The 18,072-nt window shown below is 42.9% G+C and overlaps 1 protein-coding gene across 5 annotated transcripts in view; it reads right to left on the minus strand.

Annotated features, from left to right (window-relative positions):
* The window catches only part of vegfc (vascular endothelial growth factor c), a 224,409-nt gene that overhangs the window by 62,494 nt on the left and 143,843 nt on the right, over positions 1 to 18,072 (minus strand). For all 5 annotated transcript variants that reach the window (XM_072257682.1, XM_072257686.1, XM_072257684.1 and 2 more), the window contains exon 3: positions 598 to 788. In XM_072257682.1, coding sequence (XP_072113783.1) covers positions 598 to 788 — 191 coding nt within the window. The remainder of the gene's footprint in view (positions 1 to 597; positions 789 to 18,072) is intronic.

Genomic DNA, 18,072 nt, shown 5'->3' on the forward strand with positions numbered 1-18,072 from the left:
GGTCTTAATTTTGCTTCCTACATTACAATACCGATTATACTTCATTATACTCTACAAGTTCTTCATTAGTTATAAAACTCTTGCGGATATTTTGGGAAACAAAAGGCATTCTTGAAGCACATCTCTTTTTTTCCTCTGGAGGAGTCAACAGTATGTCTGAAACACAACTAAGCAGGGAAAAGATAAAACACAGTACTGTTATCCTCAGAGATTTAGAGATACAAGAGGAGAATTGAATAATGAACTTGAATGGTGGAGCAGGCTTGAGGGGGTGATTGGTCTACTTAATTCTTGAGCTGATTAGTCTACTCCCACTCCCGAGCTGATTGGCCTACTCCCATTCCTGACCTAATTGGCATATTCCCACTACTGAGCTGATTGGCCTGTTCACACTATTGAGCTGATTGCCCTGCTCATACTCCTCAGCTAATTGGCCTACTCCCACTCCTGAGCTGATTGGCCTACTCCCACTCCTGCTCCTCATGCTCCTATGACAGTAGCCATTATGTGACACAGTGCAGCAAAAGAAAAAAAATAACATTCCTAAGCAGCATATGCATTGCCATGTAAAGGTAGGAATGAAATTATGATACTTACAGTCTTGCTGACATACGAAGTGCTGGTGTTCATACATGTTATTCCCTCGCTATTGCAGCAGCCACCACATCTGTAGACAGACACGCAGGACGGTTTAAAGATGGTGTTTGTTGCTGACCCAAATTCTTTCCCCACGTCCAAGGACACCTCCCTGGGCATGCACTGAGTCTTTTTCCACTCAAAATCAATACCTGATTGGGCAGATTCAAATATCACAGAACAATAATCAAGACCTACTTGATGGATGAAAAGCCAACACAAGAAGCTCCTTTAAGTAAATACATTCATAATGAGATTAACGAAAGAGTCTGTATATGCTCCCTCCCTGTGTTAAGAAATGTGATTACAAGACCACTTTTAGGATATTGAACATCACATGCAGGCTTTAATCCCTTTACATGTAGTGTGGTAGGTGGACAGTTAAATCAAGAGTAGCACCCAGATTCCTGGACTACTGACCCAGAGTCGTAAATTCAAATCCCACTATTATAGTTGGAGAATATGAATTCATGCAATAAATAAATCTGGCTCATCTCAGTAACAGTAACCAGGGTTCTTGTTAAAAACTTATATGATCATATGGCAATAAGATATAGGATTGGAATTAGGCCATTTGGCCCATCAAGTCTTCTCTGTCATTGCATCATGGCTGATCCATTTTTCCTCTCAGCTCAATCTCCTGCTTTCTTCCCGTAATCCCTCATGCCCTGACTAATCAAAAATCTTATCTTCTTTACTAAGTTTCCTTCAAAGAAGCAAATTTGTCATCATTACTTGTCTGGCCTATACATGACTCAAGACCCAAAAATATGGTTGACACTTAACTACCTCTTGAAATTGGGGCACAGAAAGGCAGCCTCCTCTGCATTGGTGAGACCCATCGTAAACTACTGGGAGACTGCTTTGTCAAGCATCTCTGCACCATTCGCCACAAGCAGAACTTTCCAGTGGTCAAACATTTTAACTCCCATTCCCATTTCCCATTCTGATGTGTCGATCCATGGATTCCTCTTGTGCCAAGATGTTATATTCCATCTGGGTACCCTCCAACCTGGTAGCATGAAAATAGATTTCTCCTTCCAGTGGATAAATTTCCCCCTCCCGCCCCCCTTCCTCTATTACCCACTCTGACCTTTCACTTCCCATCTGCCAATTACTTCCCCAGGATCCCCTTCTCCTGTTGCCCACTCTCCTCTCTTATCAGATTCTTTCTTTTCCAGCCCTTGACCTTTCCCACCCACGTGTTACCTTCCAGCTAGCCTCCTTCACCTCCCCAACCTTTTTAACCTGGCATCTTCCCCCTTCCTTCTCAATCTGGAAGAAGGGTCTCAACCTGAAATGTCAACTGTTTATTCATTTCCATAGATGCTGCCTGACCTGCTGAGTTCTTCCAGCATTTTGTGTGTGTTGTGGAAAAAAAAATTAGCAATGTCAGTAATGTCAATTTCATATGGAAGAAATATATGGGTTTGAATTTTGAAGGCTGAACAAGAGTAAGTTCTGTCCTCTCTATAGGATGTAAGCCTCAGACAACTATTGCACTGGGCTACCGACATAAAGTAGATTCCGATTAATTAGGCCATTGGTTAATCGGAGCAACTGCTAAGTTGGGACAACCACTAAAGAACAAAAACAAATTAATAACATAGCCAGGATTCCTTTCATTTATTTGGGACACTAAGCCATTTAATTGGGGAAGGTGATTGTCAGTCATGCCCATTAGACACTACACCATGCTTGAACAGTTGCATCATTTGCAAGTGCTTGTGTTACGCTATCTATTTGGGCCAATGAACGATGATACAGAAAGCAGTGATCTTTGATAAGTTTATTTTTATTTTGATTTTAAAATAATTTTTGAGACCCTTGCCGTGAAAAGATATGACACTAACCAAAAAAAAATTACCCTACTGGCCCAAATTCAAAGCCATCTGCCTAACACCACCCATCATCAGCTGGCAGAGATAACCGGAGTGTTGAAATGTACAATTGCACGCTTGATACATTGGCAAGATAAACAGCGAGAAAAACGTGAGGGGCAACAGAGGACATCCCAAAATCAAAAGTGTGAAGGTAAGGATCCAGATGTTGAAGAATCCCTCAATCAATGGCTTTCTGTTGCACTTGGATGAGGTGTGTCTCTTAGTGGACCAGAACAAATGAGAGGAGCTAGCTAAGAAGCTGGGTCATGAAGATTTTAAAGCAACAAATGGTTGGCTGTCTCGGTGGAAATATGGGCACCACATTAAATTGAAGAAAGCACATGGTGAGAAAGGTAGTGCTGATGTTGTATGTGCAGAAACATGGAATTACAAAACTCCCAACTTGCTTCAGAAGTTTTGTGTAGATGATATTTACAATGTCGATGAAACAGGCCTTTTTCATTGTGCCATGCCGGACGATTACCTTTACTACCAACACACAAAACTATCAAGTTCAAAGAAAGCACGACTATGTTGTGTTGTTCAAATAAGATAGGAACTGATAAAAAGAAATTGTAGGTTATTGGGAAAAGACTTAAACTCGATGCTTTATGAGGCTAAGAATATGTAGTTTACCAATCAAATACTATGCCAACGTCCACTTGATAAATTCCTATGTCAGTGACCATTGCAAACTGAAACACAGTTTTATAGCACTGTAGACATATTGGTAGTGTTCTAATTTGTTCTGTATTTCATTGAACTGTACAGGGTACTGGTGAGGCTGCATCTGGAGTACTGCATGCAGTTCTGGTCTCCTTCCTTGAGGAAGGATATACTGGTTTTGGAGGCAGTGCAGAGGATTTACCAGGTTGATTCCAGAGATGAGAGGGTTAGACTATGAAGACAGATTGAGTCGCTCAGGACTTCACCCGTTGGAATTCAGAAGAACGAGAGGAGACCTTATAGAAACATAAAATTATAAAAGGGATAGATAAGATAGAGGCAGGAAAGTTATTTCTACTGGTAGGTGAGACTAGAACTAGGGGACATTGTCTGAAGATTCAAGGGAATAAATTTAGGATGGAGATGACGAGGAACTGCTTTTCCAAAAAAGCAATGAATCTGTGGAATTCTCTACACAATGAAGCAGTGGAGGCTACCTCAGTAGATATATTTAGGACAAGTTTGGATTGATTTTGCATAGTAGGGGAATTACGGATTATGGGAAAATGGCAGGTAGGTGGAGATGAGTCCATAGTCAGATCAGCCATGATCTTATATTAAATGGCAGGGCAGGCTCGACAGGCCAGGTGGCCTACTCCTGCTCCTTCTCCTGGTTCTTATGCTTTTATGTTCTTATTTGTACTCAGTTAAACAGTAATCTGTCTTTTTTATATATCTTTTGAATTATTTCCATTGAACTTCAGATGATAGGAGCAGCCACCTTGGCCAAGGTCCTGATGTGTCCCAATTAACTAGAATCCACCATACTTCAGCTGCTATGGGTATCATGGTGGAGCAGATAGTAAAGCGGCAGTTTCACTGCGCCAGACATCTGGGTTCGACCCTAACCTCTGGTACTGTCTGTATGGAGTTTGCTCGTTCTCTTTGGAACTGCAAGGGTTTCCTCCCACATCCCAAAAAGCATGCAGGCTGGTAGGGCAATTAGCCACTGACAAATGCTCCCCCGTGCAGATGAGTTGCAGAATCTGGTTATGAGATGATAACAATGTGGAAAGGTTAGAATGAGCTGCAGCAAGTTTGATTTAAAGATGTGTGATTGGTGGTAGGAAAGGATTTGATGGGCTGAACGGTCTACTTTCTTGTACAGCTGTGTGCAGTTTGGCACTGAAAAGCATTAACTGATAAAGGCAAAATAAAAGCAGAAAAATTTCTACATATAGGACAGGTTGATTTGGAGAAGAGTTAGTATTTCACATGGACAACCTTTGATTCAAACTGAAAAAGCCAAACTGGATTGCTGGTAAAGGACAGAAAGAGGCTGAACAAGAGGCAAAGCTAAGCTGGAGTACACTTTACCTTCGACTATATACTCAGTGACCATTTTGTTAGGCACACTTGTTGATACAAATATCTAATCAGCCAATCATCAGGCAGCAACTCAATGCAGAAGAGCATGCTGACATGGTCAAGAGGTTCAGATGTTCAGATCAAATATCAGAATGAGGAAGAAATGTGATCTAAGTGACTTTGACTGTGGAATGACTGTTGGTGCCAAAAGGGGTGGTTTGAGTATCTGAGAAACTGCTGATCTCCTGGGATTTTCACACACAATTGCCTCTAGAGTTTGCAGAGAATGGTATGAAAAAGAAAAGTCATCCAGTGAGCAGCAGTTCTGTGGGCGAATATGTCTTGTTAATGAGAGAGGTCAGAGTACAATGGCCAGAATGTTTCAAGCTGACAGGACGACAATAACTCAAATAACCACACTTCAACAACAGTGGTGTACAAAAGAGCACTCTGAACGCACAGCACGTCGAACCTTGAAGTGGATGGGCTACAGTAGCAGAAGATCATGAACACGTACACAGTGGCCACTTTATTAGGTATGGGATTACCTTACATAGTGACCACTGACTGTATCTACAAATAGGTCTTCATGAACTAGATTTACTGAAGGGCCTGTTCCTCTGCTGTAGCACTCTATTAAAAAAACTGCTCACCGACCAGCAACCAGAAGTTTGATGACCCTGATTTTCCTGAGTGGGGCTCAATCACTTGCATTTCCCATTCCCACTGTGACAAGAATACACATAGATGTTAGCTGTCCTGTGTGATCAGCAGTTGGTCTACCACCTGTCTTCGGGGGAGAGAGAGAGAGATAAGGAAGACAATGCGGCAGCATTTGGAGATGTGTAATGAAGGGACGGGAGAGAGAGCTGTCTAGAGCGGCTCCCCCTTTGAACCCTGAACTGGTTGAAGTGATGGACAGGCGATACCCCAGCAGGGGGATAAAAAGGGACAGGTTCGCTAAGGCAGGACACACACGACACCACGAGGTAATGAGACCCTGGAAGCGGTGCCGCCCCGCAAGTTGGCGGGAGTCGTTTGGAAGGCTGGTTGCGGAACCAAGCCTTAGACGCACAGGGTGGAAAGGTACGATCAGCGGGAACCCGGTGTGTGTGTCCGCCCTTGCTTGGGTGCCAGGTTCACTGCAGAGGATCGACCGCATCTGGAGGAGAGGTCACAGTTGGTGACCTCAGGTGACATCACAAAGGACTCACCCGAAAGCTGCTTGTGAGCAATATCGCAGGTCTGTGAGTGGAAGCCGTTTTGAATGATCATTCGTTCTTGTTCTCTCTCTCTTTCCCCCCACATTGTCCATCGCCATGGCAACGATTACTGCGAACTGAACTAAATTGAACTGGACTTTGTGTCACTTTGGAATTGGTCATTTACCCCTAGACAACGATAGAGCTTGATTGATCCTGTTATCTTAATTCTGCGCACGTGTGTTTATCATTGCTGAACTGTTGCATTTATTATCCTTTCGATTACTGTGTTGCTTGTTTCTTTAATAAAACTTTCTTAGATCTAGTAATCCGGACTCCGAGTGATCCATTTCTGCTGGTTTGGCAGCCCAGTTACGGGGTACGTAACACCACAAACTTTCCTTCTCTGGAGCCTTGTGAATACACCTTCCCACAAAGCTGAGTGTCAAGACCTGGAGCTGGTGACAATCTTGATCAATGTGGACAAGTCTTCCACGCATCCCCTGCCAATCCTATAGAGCAACTAGGGATACTATTGGCATGTGGCAAAAGACACTCTCTCCAAGCACCTCCAACCCTGCCAGACTTAGCTAGATGTAAAAGTCATCAGCATTTTCAAAGCTTCCAAGTGACCCTGACATAGAAAACAAATTTTAAAAAATGGTTTTATTTTGAATTGATAGAAGTCTACATGTTTTTTTTAAATTAAGCCATACTGCATAAATTGTAAATATCTGTTCTGCACTGACTGGAGTAGCACCACAATCTCATTGTCTTGAGCAATGACAATAAAATTCTATTCTAGAGTTATAAGAGGCTTAGCCTACGTACATAGTCAGAATCTTTCACATAGCAGGTTTATCAAAAACATGAGGATACTGGTTTAAAGTAAGAGGAAGGAACGTTAAAGAGGATTTGAGAGAAGTTTTTTTTAACATACAGAATGGTGGAAATCTGGAATGTTGCCAGAAGAGGTGGTGGAATCAGATACAATTACCACATATAAAGGTGCGCTTAAGTAGGGACACAAGAGATTGTTAATGCTAGAATCCAGAGCAACAGAATGAATATTCAGCATCTTGTGAGGCACGTAAATGGGCAAGACATAGAAAGATATAACCTGGTGCAGGCAGCATATGGTCAGTAAGAGCAGCAAGGATGTAGTAGGCCAAAGGGCCTGTTTCTGTGCTGTATGGTTCTATCACTCAGTGATTCAATGGCTGGTTCACAGTGATCATGCAGCTTGGGTCAGTTCTGCCACAGGACTAAACTTTTCCTTACTGTGATCCTGTCATCAACACATGGAAGACACATTGGGCTATAAGCAGCAGTTGTGCCACAGGCATTGGGAACTAAGGCCTCACCCACAAAGTCTTAGAGCAGCCTTCTAACTATGACCTTGTACTGTTCCTGTATATAGAGTCATAGATAGGTACAGGACAAAACAAGCCATTTGGCCCATCTCATCCATGCTGACCCATTAAGCTGCCTACTTCCATTGACCTGCACTTGGACTATAGCCATCTATAGTCCAACTGGTACATGGTACATAGGTACATGGACCCCTACTGTCCATGTACCTATGCAAACTTCTCTTAAATTGTTGAAATCAAGCTAACACGCACCACTTGCACTAGTAGCACTCACAACACGCTGGAGGAACTCAGCAGGTCGGGTAGCATCCGTGGAAAAGATCGGTCGACGTTTCGGGCCGGAACCCTTCGTCAGGACCCAGTCAAGGGTTCCGGCCCGAAACGTCGACCGATCTTTTCCACGGATGCTGCCCGACCTGCTGAGTTCCTCCAGCGTGTTGTGAGTGTTGCTTTGACCCCAGCATCTGCAGATTATTTTGTGCTTACTTGCACTAGTAGCCCGTTCCACACTCACAAGACCCTCTGAGTGAAGATTTTCCTCATGTTTCTCTTAAACTTTTCACTTTTCACCCTTAACACATGATCTCTCGTTGTAGTCCCACACAACTTCAGCAGAAAAATCTGTATACATTTACCTTGCCTATATCCCTCATAACTTTGTTTGCCTCAATCAAGTCTGTCCATAATCTTACATGTTCCAGAGAATAAAGTCCTAACTGAATCAAACTTTCCTTATAACTCAGGTCCTCCAGTCTTGACAACATCCTTGTACGTTTTTCCTGTACTCTTTCAACGATATAGGTGACCGAAACTGCTCACAGTACTCCAAATGAGGCCTCACCAACACCTTAACAACTTCAACATAACATCCCTTCTCCTGAACCCAGTATATTGAAGACCAATGTGCCAAATGCTTTCTTTACAACCCTATCTATCTGCACCACCACTTTCATTGAATTGTGTACCTGTATTTCCAGAACCCTTTGTTCTACAGCACCCCTCAGTGCCCTACTGTTCACTAAGTAACACCAACCCTGGTTGGTCCTACCAAAATGCAACACCTCGCACTTGTCTGCGTTAAATTCCATCTGCCATTTTTCAGTCCATATTTCCAGCTGGTCCATGTCCTGCTGCAAGCTCTGATTGTCTTCCTCGCTGTCCACTATACGCCCAGTCTTGGCATCATCTGCAAATTTGCTGATCCAGATAACCACATTATCATCCAGATCCTTGATATAGATGACAAATGACAACAGACACAGCACCAATCCTTGGAGCACTCCACTAGTCACAGGCCTCCAGTTAGAGAGACAACCATCTACTATTATCCTCTGGCTTCTTCCAAAAAGCCAATGTCTAATCCAGTTGTTGGCGTGTGGCCAGGTGGTTAAGGCGTCAGTCTAGTGATCTGAAGGTCACTAGTTCGAGCCTCAGCTGAGGCAGCGTGTTGTGACCTTGAGCAAGGCACTTAACCGACATTGCTCTGCGACGACACTGGTACTAAGCTTTATTGGCCCTAGTGCCCTTCTCTTGGACAACATCGGTGGCGTGGAGAGGAGAGACTTGCAGCATGGACAACTGCCCGTCTTCCATACAACCTTGCCCAGGCCTGCGCCCTGGAAACCTTCCAAGGTACAAATCTATGGTCTCACGAGACTAATAGATGCCTATAATCCAGTTTAGTACCTCATCTTGAATGCCAAGTGACTGAACTTTCCTATCAACCTCCTATGCAGAACCTTGTGAAATGTCTTGCTAAAGTCCTTGTAGACAATATCCACTGCCTTGCCTTCATCAACTTTCCTCAAAAAGATTGGTTAGACACGACCTACCACACACAAATCCATGCTGACTATCCCTAATCGGTCCATGTTTATCAAATACTCATATATCAAGTCCATTAGAACACCTTCCAATAGCTTTCCCTCTACTGATGTCAGGCTCACCAGCATGTGGTTTCCTGGTTTATTTTTAGAGGCTTTCTTAAACAGCAGAAAAACATAAGCTATCCACCAATCCTCTGGAATATTTCCGGTTGCTAAGGATAATTTAAATATCTCTGCAAAGATCCCTGTAATTCTGCACGAGCCTCCCACACCAGAGGCTGAAGGAACACCTTGTCAGGACCTGGGGATTTTATTGTCTCAAATTTGCCTCAAGGCAGCGAACACCTCCTCCTCCATAATCTGTATAGGGTCCAGGGCCTTGCTGTTGCTTGGCTCAGTTCTATAGACTCGCGAGTAAATACAGATGCAAAAAGCCCATTTAAGATCGCCCCCATCTGTTTTGGCTCCATGAATAGATTACCATTCTGATTTTCTAGAGAACTAATGTTGTTCCTTGAAATCCTTTTGCTCTTAACATATCTGTAGAATCCCTTGGGCTTCTCCTTCTCCTGCTAGGGAACCCTATGCCTTCTTTCAGCCCTCCTGAATTCTTACTTAAGTGTTCTCTTGCATTTTTTATACTCCATAAGTATCTCATTTGTTCCTACCTACCAGTACCGGCTATGCATTTGCTTTTTTTATTTAACCAGAGCCTTTTGAAAACCAAGGTTTCCTAAACCTGTTGTCTTTACCTTTTATTTTGACAGACACATACAAGCTTTGTATCTCAAAATTTTTACTATTTAAGGCCTCCTACTTACCAAGTACACCATTGCCAGAAAACAGCATGTCCCTATCCACATTTGCCAGATCCTTTTTGATACCATCAAAATTGGCCTGTTTTCAAGTTAGAAACTTAACCCTCAGACTAGACTTATCCTTTTCCATACTGACTTTGAAATTAATGGCATTGTGATCACTGGATGCAAAGCATTCACCGACATAAACTTCTGTCACCTGCTCATTCCCTAATAGGAGATCTAGTGTCACACTCTTTCAAGTTGGAACTTCTATGTACTTACTAAGGAAACTTCCCTGAATTCATTTGACAAACTCTAGTTGCAGTAATCAGAAACAGTTGAAAGCAAAAGTTAAATATTCAATCACAATGTAAATATTTTTTTCTTTTAAAATACAGTATATGGAATTTTCATTAACTAAAAGGAATAAAAGTGCAAGCTAGGCCTTTTTCTTTGGGGTGAAGCGAGATGAGAGGTGTCTTGGTAAAGGTGTACAAGATTTGTTCAGATGAAAGGCGAACGTCTACCGAAACAAATCTTCTACACCCAGCTTAAAGAAGGCAAGCGTAAAAGAGGTGGACAACAGAAGAGATTCAAAGACGTCTTAAAAGCCAATATGAAGAAATGTAACATCGACATCAACAATTGGAAAACCATTGCCAAGGACAGGAAACTCTGGCAAGCCATCGTCCGAGAAGGAACAGCAACTTTCGAAGCCAACAGATGTGCAGAATTAGAAGAAAAGAGCAGAAAATGGAAAGAGAGGCAGCAACAACCAAAGCCTGATCTGCCATCTGGAACTACCTGTCCTGAATGCGGAAGAACTTTCAAAGCCAAGATTGGACTCATAAGCCACTTGAGAGCCCATAAGTAGATCAACAGAACGAAGACCATCATCCTCGACCTCGAGGGATAGCCACAACGACGACGACGGTGTACAAAGGCTGTAATAAATCTAGTCAAGAAGAAAAGAAAAGCTTACAAAAGGTTCAGAGAGCTAGGTAATGTTAGAGATCGAGAAGATTATAAGGCTAATCAGAAGGAGTTTAAGAAGGAAATCTTCTTAAGAGCCAGAAGGGGCCATGAGAAGGCCTTGGCGGGCAGGATTAAGGAAAATCCCAAGGCATTCTATAAGTATGTGAAGAGCAAGAGGATAAGACTTGAGAGAATAGAACCTATCAAGTGTGACAGTGGGAAAGTATGTATGGAACCGGAGGAAATAGCAGAGGTACTTAATGTATACTTCACTTCAGTACTCACTATGGAAAAGGATCTTGGTGATTGTAGTGATGACTTGCAGCAGACTGAAAAGCTTGAGCATGTAGATATTAAGAAAGAGCATGTGCTGGAGCCTTTGGAAACTATCTAGTTAGATAAGTCACTGGGACCGGATGAGATGTACCCCAGGCTACTGCAGGAGGCGAGGGAAGAGATTGCTGAGCCTCTGGTGATGATCTTTGAATCATCAATGGGGACGGGAGACGTTCCGGAGGATTGGAGGGTTGTGGATGTTATTCCTTTATTCGAGAAAGGGAGTAGAGTTAGACCAGAAAATTGTAGACCAGTGACAGGTAGGATTTATGAACATTTGGAAATGTATAATATGATTAGGAATAGTCAGCATGGCTTTGTCAAGGGCAGGTTGTGCCTTACAAGTCTGATTGAATTTTTTGAGGATGTGACTAAACACATTGATGAAGGAAGAGCAGTAGATGTAGTGTATATAGATTTCAGCAAGGCATTTGATAAGGTACCCCATGCAAGGCTTATTGAGAAAGTAGGAGGTTTGGGATCCAAGGGGACATTGCTTTGTTGATCCAGAACTGGCTTGCCTACAGAAGGCAAAGAGTGGTTGTAGAAGGGTTATATTCTGTATGGACATTGGTCACCAGTGGAGTCCCTCAGGGATCTGTTCTGGGACCCTTACTCTTTGTGATTTTTATAAATGACCTGGATGAGGAAGTGGAAGGATGGATTAGTGAGTTTGCTGATGACACAAAGGTTGGAGGTGTTGTGGATAGTGTGGAGGGCTGACAGAGGTTACAGCGGGACATTGATAGGATGCAAAACTGGGCTGAGAAGTGGCAGATGGAGTTCAACCCAGACAAGTGTGAAGTGGTTCATTTTGGTAGGTCAAATATGATGGCAGAATATAGTATTAATGGTAAGACTCTTGGCAGTGTGGAGGATCAGAGGGATCTTGGGGTCCGAGTCCATAGGACGCTCAAAGCAGCTGTGCAGGTTGACTCTGTGGTTAAGAAGGCGTAAGGTGCATTGGCCTTCATCAATCATGGATTTGAATTTAGGAGCCGAGAGGTAATGTTGCAGCTATATAGGACCTTGGTCAGACCACACTTGGAGTACTGTGCCCAGTTCTGGTCGCTTCACTACAGGAAGGATGTGGAAGCCATAGAAAGGGTGCAGAGGAGATCTACAAGGATGTTGCCTGGATTGGGGAGCATGCTTTATGAGGATAAGTTGAGCGAACTCAGCCTTTTCTCCTTGGAGTGACAGAGGATGAGGGGTGACCTGATAGAGGTGTACAAGATACTGAGAGGCATTGATCATGTGGATAGTCAGAGGCTTTTTCCCAGGACTGAAATGGTTGCCACAAGAGGACACAGGTTTAAGGTGCTGGGGCTGTAGGTACAGAGGAGATGCCAGGGGTAAGTTTTTTTACTCAGAGAGTGGTGAGTGCATGGAATGGGCTGCCGGCAATGGTGGTGGAGGCGGATACGATAGGGTCTTTTAAGAGACTTTTGGATAGGTACATGGAGTTCAGAAAAATTGAGGGATATAGGTAAGCCTAGTAATTTCTAAGGTAGGGACATGTTCGGCACAACTTTGTGGGCCAAAGGGCCTGCATTGTGCTGTATGTTTTCTATATTTTCTATGTTTCTATGTTTCTAAGAGGCATAGATTTGGTGGATAACCAGAGGCCCCCCCCTCCCCCAGAGTGGAAATGGCTAATATGACAGGGCATAATTTTAAGGTGATTGGAGGAAAGTATAAGGGGAAAGGATGTCAGGGGCAAGCATTTTACACAGAGTGGAATGCCCTGGCAGGGCTGGTGGTAGAGGCGGATACATTAGGGACATTTAATAAGCTCTTAGATAGGCACTTGAATGATAGAAAAATAAAAAGCTATGTAGGAAGGAAGAGTTAGATTGATTTTAGAGGAGGTTAAAAGGTTGGCATGTCGTTCTACAATTATACATGGAAATCAGAAATGATAAATCAAAATAGCCAGATTTACTTCCCTAGTTTGGAATAGACTTGGGAACTGTGCTGATTCCAGGAATAGCCTCGGAGGTCCATTACAGATGCATTTGACCCCTGGCTTGATCTAAACATCTGTGCACCGGTGCCTGGGCAAAGATGTTGGAGCACACTCTTTCCAGAAGATAGCCTGTCCCAGTCCACACTTGCCAGGTCCATTTTGATACCATCAAAATTGGCCTGTCTCCAATTTAGAATCTTAACCTGTAGACCAGACCTGAACTTTTCCATATTTACTTTGATACCAATGGCATTATGATCACCAGATGCAGTAGATGATAATTATCTGTGATACACTGCAGCTCAATCATAGTTCTCTAAAGGACCACCAGTAGTGCAATAAAAGCAAAATGCATTTTTATAATTTATTTTAGATGAATCTCAAGGATGTATATAGTATATATACTTTGATAATACTGTAAATGTACTTTGAACTTTGAAAAATGTGAACATAAAACTTCCAAATTATTAAAACATTAAACCCAAATACAGATAAATATTAAGTACAATATATCCTCCTTTATTCTCCTATCTGCAGCTCTACTTTAGGTTCACAAATGCTGAGCTGGCCCAGGTTCCCATATAAAATTGTTAGTGGATCTCAGTAATTTTCTGTGGCATTATTCAACTCCATGCGGGGTCCAAAACCAGAGAATGTGGGTGAATTGCTGCATTAACTCAGTCAGCAAACTAAGGGCTCTGCATTCCTGCGCTGGAGTCGCAAAAAAACATTGGCACTTGCTCTGAGAAACCGCAGCAGGCCCTCAGCAGGCCCTCAGCATAATCTGGGCTCATATGTTACAACTGGAGTAATACATACAAAATGCTGGAGGAACTCAGCAGGCCAGGTAGCATCTATGAAAGGAAATAAACAAACAATATTTCAGGCTGAGCCTCTTCATCAGGAATAGAAAGGGCGGGGGGAGGAAGCTGGAATAAGAGGGTGGGAGGAGGGGAAAGACCACAAGCTAGAAGGTGATAGGTGAACACGAGGAATTCTGTGGATGCTGGAAATTCAAGCAACACACATCAAAGTTGCTGGTGAACGCAGCAGGCCAGGTAGCATCTCTAGGAAGAGGTACAGTCGACGTTTCGGGCCGAGACCCTTCGTCAGGACTAACTGAGAAGATTTAAACTTCTTCAGTGTAGGCATCACCGGAAGAGGCTTCGCAGTAATGAATTTAAAAACGCAAACACGAGGAATTCTGCAGATGCTTACTAGCTCTTCCTTATCTCCCCTTCCCCCTCCCACTTTCAAATCTCTTACTAGCTCTTCCTTCAGTTAGTCCTGATGAAGGGTTTCGGTCCGAAACGTCGACTGTACCTCTTCCTAGAGATGCTGCCTGGCCTGCTGCGTTCACCAGCAACTTTGATGTGAGGTGATAGGTGAAGCCAGGCGAGGGGAAACGTAATTGAGTGGAGGAGGGCGGATGAAGTGAGAAGCTGGGAGATGCTAGGTTGAAAAGGCAAAAGGCTGAAGAGGAAGAATAGGAGAGGAGAACAGGAAAGAGTAGGGGCATCAGGGGGAGGTGATAGGCAGGTGAGGAGAAGAGAAGAGGTTAAGAGGAGAGCCATAGGGGGAATGATAGAAGAGCAAAGGGGAGGGGGAACAATTAGTGGAATCGATGCTCATACCATCTCATTGAAGGCTACGCATACAGAGCATGAGGTGTTGCTCCTCCAACCTGAGAGTGGCCTCATCGTGTCAGTAGAGCAGGCTATGGACCAACGTATCAGAATGGGAGTGGGGATTGGAATTAAAAGTGTTGGCCACCGGGAAATCCTGCTTGTGGACAGAGCGAGTGCGCTCTACATTACAACTGGAATAGAGTACACATACGTACTGCATACTTTCCTGGTCCAGACCTTCAGATTCACTCTGATCCAAGAATGCCCTAACAGAGTAGTCCTGTTCCCCTGGCCCACCAGCTCCACCAGCCCTACAACGGAATATCTTATTGGAACCTCATTGCTTTTTGTGTGGCCTTGCTGTGTGCAAGTTGGCTGCCGGTTTCTTGGAACAGTAGCCACAATTCATTGGACATCATGCCTCCTAGGAGATGGTGGAACTGTGGAAGGCGCTCTCAAACGTTTCTTCTCCTCACGAATAGGTAGGCAAATAACAGGTGCGAAATTGGAGGATTGATGGAGCGACCTCTTTGAACAGTATTTTCCCATATTGTTAATAAATATAAACTTAAAATTTCTTTTTATAAAGAATGCAGACTAACCAAGGCCAACAATAATACAATCTCTGGTAGTTAGTATTGTGGTACTCAGAGTTCACCTGGCTGTATTTCAATATGTCATTCCAGTTATCAAATGTACAATCAGGAAATATTCATGCCACAGAAGGGATATAAAATTGCTATTTTTTTTGTAGTTTATCTTTCTTATGTTTGTATCTTCATATAATCACGTACTGTATATAATATACTGTACATGTGATTGTTCAGAGTTTCTCAAAGTTTACAGTCACCTTTGTATTTTTCTGGAATCTCTTTGGTTTCAGTAGTAGGTGTCACATTACTTGAACTTGGCTGTTGGTTAACCGTTATAAATTCAATTGAATTTACTATTATCAATAGTCTGCTATAAGAAGACCACACTTACTTTACTTTGTCTCTTTCCCTACCTGTCTCTTCCCCTACTCTTTTCCCTTTGTTCTTTCTCTTTCCCTGGTCTCTTTCTTCATTCTCCCTCCTCATGATTCTGCTACCTTCATCTTCTTTGATTTATTAACATGATCGTAAGCAACAAGTTTTATGCCTCATTCTTAACTTCCAAAGAACTTTGGATTGAGGCTACTTTTCCCATGCCGATTAGCGGAGTCTTTTCCAAATGCGTATTTTTCTCTGGGACCATAGCCAGAGACAGTTCATAGAATTATAAAACCAATGAACAATTACCAGCCCAAAAGAACTGAAGTGGCTCTTCAAATAGATGGACGTCTTCCATCGATTAATCTGATCTGGCCCATTCTCTCACTCTTTCCTTCTACTGTTGCAAATTTTTCAGAATGAAAAATTTACAACTGCTTCTTGGGGAAACAATCTACTGAATCAGAATTAGATTTATTATCACTGACATATATCATGAAATGCGTTGTTTTGTGGCAGCAGAACAGAGATAAACATAAAAACCTATAATTTACAATAAAAATTGCATAAAATGAAATAAATAGTGTAAAAAGAGAGCAAATTAGTGAGGTCATGTTCATGGGTCATTCTGTAAACCGATGGTGGAGAGAAAGAAGTTGTTCTTAAAATGTTGAGTGTGGCTCCTGTACCCAAGGTAGGAATAAGAAGGGGGCATGTTCTAGATGGTGAGGGTCCTTAATAATAGATGCTGCCTTCTCAAGGTACCGCCTTTTGAAGAAGTCCTTTGATGGTGAGAAGACGCGTGCCTGTGATGGAGCAAGCTGAGTTACAACCCTCAGCAACATTTTTTGATCCTGTGCGTTGGAGCTTCCAGACCGAAAGGTGATGCAACCATTGAGAATGCTCTCCACGATACACCTGCTGAAATCTGACAGAGTCTTTGGTGACACACCAAATCTCCTCAAACTCCTGTCTATCATCAATTCTCATGCAACATTGCAATGATATCTAATACATTTTCATCCTTCTTTGACAATCATCTCTAAATGGGCTTTTAATTTTGAACTTATTCTGTATGCCACGTTCCAGGCGAGTGCGAGTGCAAGCTGGGGTTAGAGACAGTTAGGAAGGTACCGCCCTGACCCCTGACTGGCCTCATAGTTATTAAGAACACACATGTGAGCATAGCGTGTATGTGTTTGATGTATCTGCATCCTCAGAAAGCGCATGCCCCTGGACATGATAGTGAGAATCTCTCCCTAGATCAGGGGTTCCCAACCTGAGATCTATGGACCTTTTGTTTAATGGTATTGGTCCATGGCATTAAAAAAAAGGTTGGGAGCCTCTGGTATAGATAGTTTTGCCAAACACACAACACAGGAGCATTGTGCATTGTAGTCCATCTCTAAAACTCTACGTTGCTGCTCTCTGTGAGAGTGAAGCTGAGAAATACAGAAAGTGCATCAGGAGCTGCTGTTATACAAAGTGTCTGACAATCCTGGTCAAGGATAGATATCCATTCCACAGCTAGCTTCTAATGAGTATTTTAGCTAAATGGCCTGCTTTTGCTCAAATGGAGGCAGCTCTAAGCCTCAAGTATCTTAAGGAGCAGATGATGTCACTGGTTTTGATCTGGCAAACCCAGCAAGTTATGGACAAACCTCCATTCCATTATTTACCCTCCCTACTTAAGTCAAGGCATCAGGGGCAGCTCACCGGCCACAAGGATAGACAAAGATTAGCCAGTGCCCTAGCATTAAACTGCTGGTAGTTGAATAACCAGGCAAGGTTATTGAAAGGATATCTCTGTTTAGTCTAGAACTGGGAGACAGCGGGCCATGATAAGCAGTTGGATGAGGTCTTGCTCAGATAATTGTGAGTATTTGGAGTTCATATCCCTGTTCATTCTTCCACTCAAAACAGAGACCAATAGGTTTTAATGGGTTTGTGGGACACGAGGAATAGGTGAGAATATAGTCAATGGAAGAACATTCATATTGGTATAAGAAAGTGCTAAAGGTCCTTGGACATAAAATACTGTGCAAAAGTTTTAGACGCACACATATAGGTAGGGTGCCTAAGACTTTTGCATGGTACTGTATTTGTCAATGCAGAGAGGAGAGCGTTTGTAGATCTTGCGGGAGCAAAGGATGTTGGGAATGGTGAGGGTGGAGCGCCCTGGGAGTGGTGTGGGATCAGTCAATCATGTGGCAGCATCTTAATGCATGAAAGCATATGGACATGGGTCAAGAGGTTAAGTTGCTGCTCAGACCAAAAATCAGAATGGGGAAGAAATGTCATCTAAGCGACTTTGACTATGGAATGATTTTTGGTGCCAGAAGTTGAGTACCACAGAAATACTTGATCTCCTAGGATTTTCATGCACATTTGTCTTTAGAGTTTGCAGAGAAAAGTGTGAAAAACTAGAAACATCCAATG

Source organism: Mobula birostris, chromosome 5 (assembly GCF_030028105.1).
Source record: "Mobula birostris isolate sMobBir1 chromosome 5, sMobBir1.hap1, whole genome shotgun sequence".
In the NCBI taxonomy this organism is placed as follows: domain Eukaryota; kingdom Metazoa; phylum Chordata; class Chondrichthyes; order Myliobatiformes; family Myliobatidae; genus Mobula; species Mobula birostris.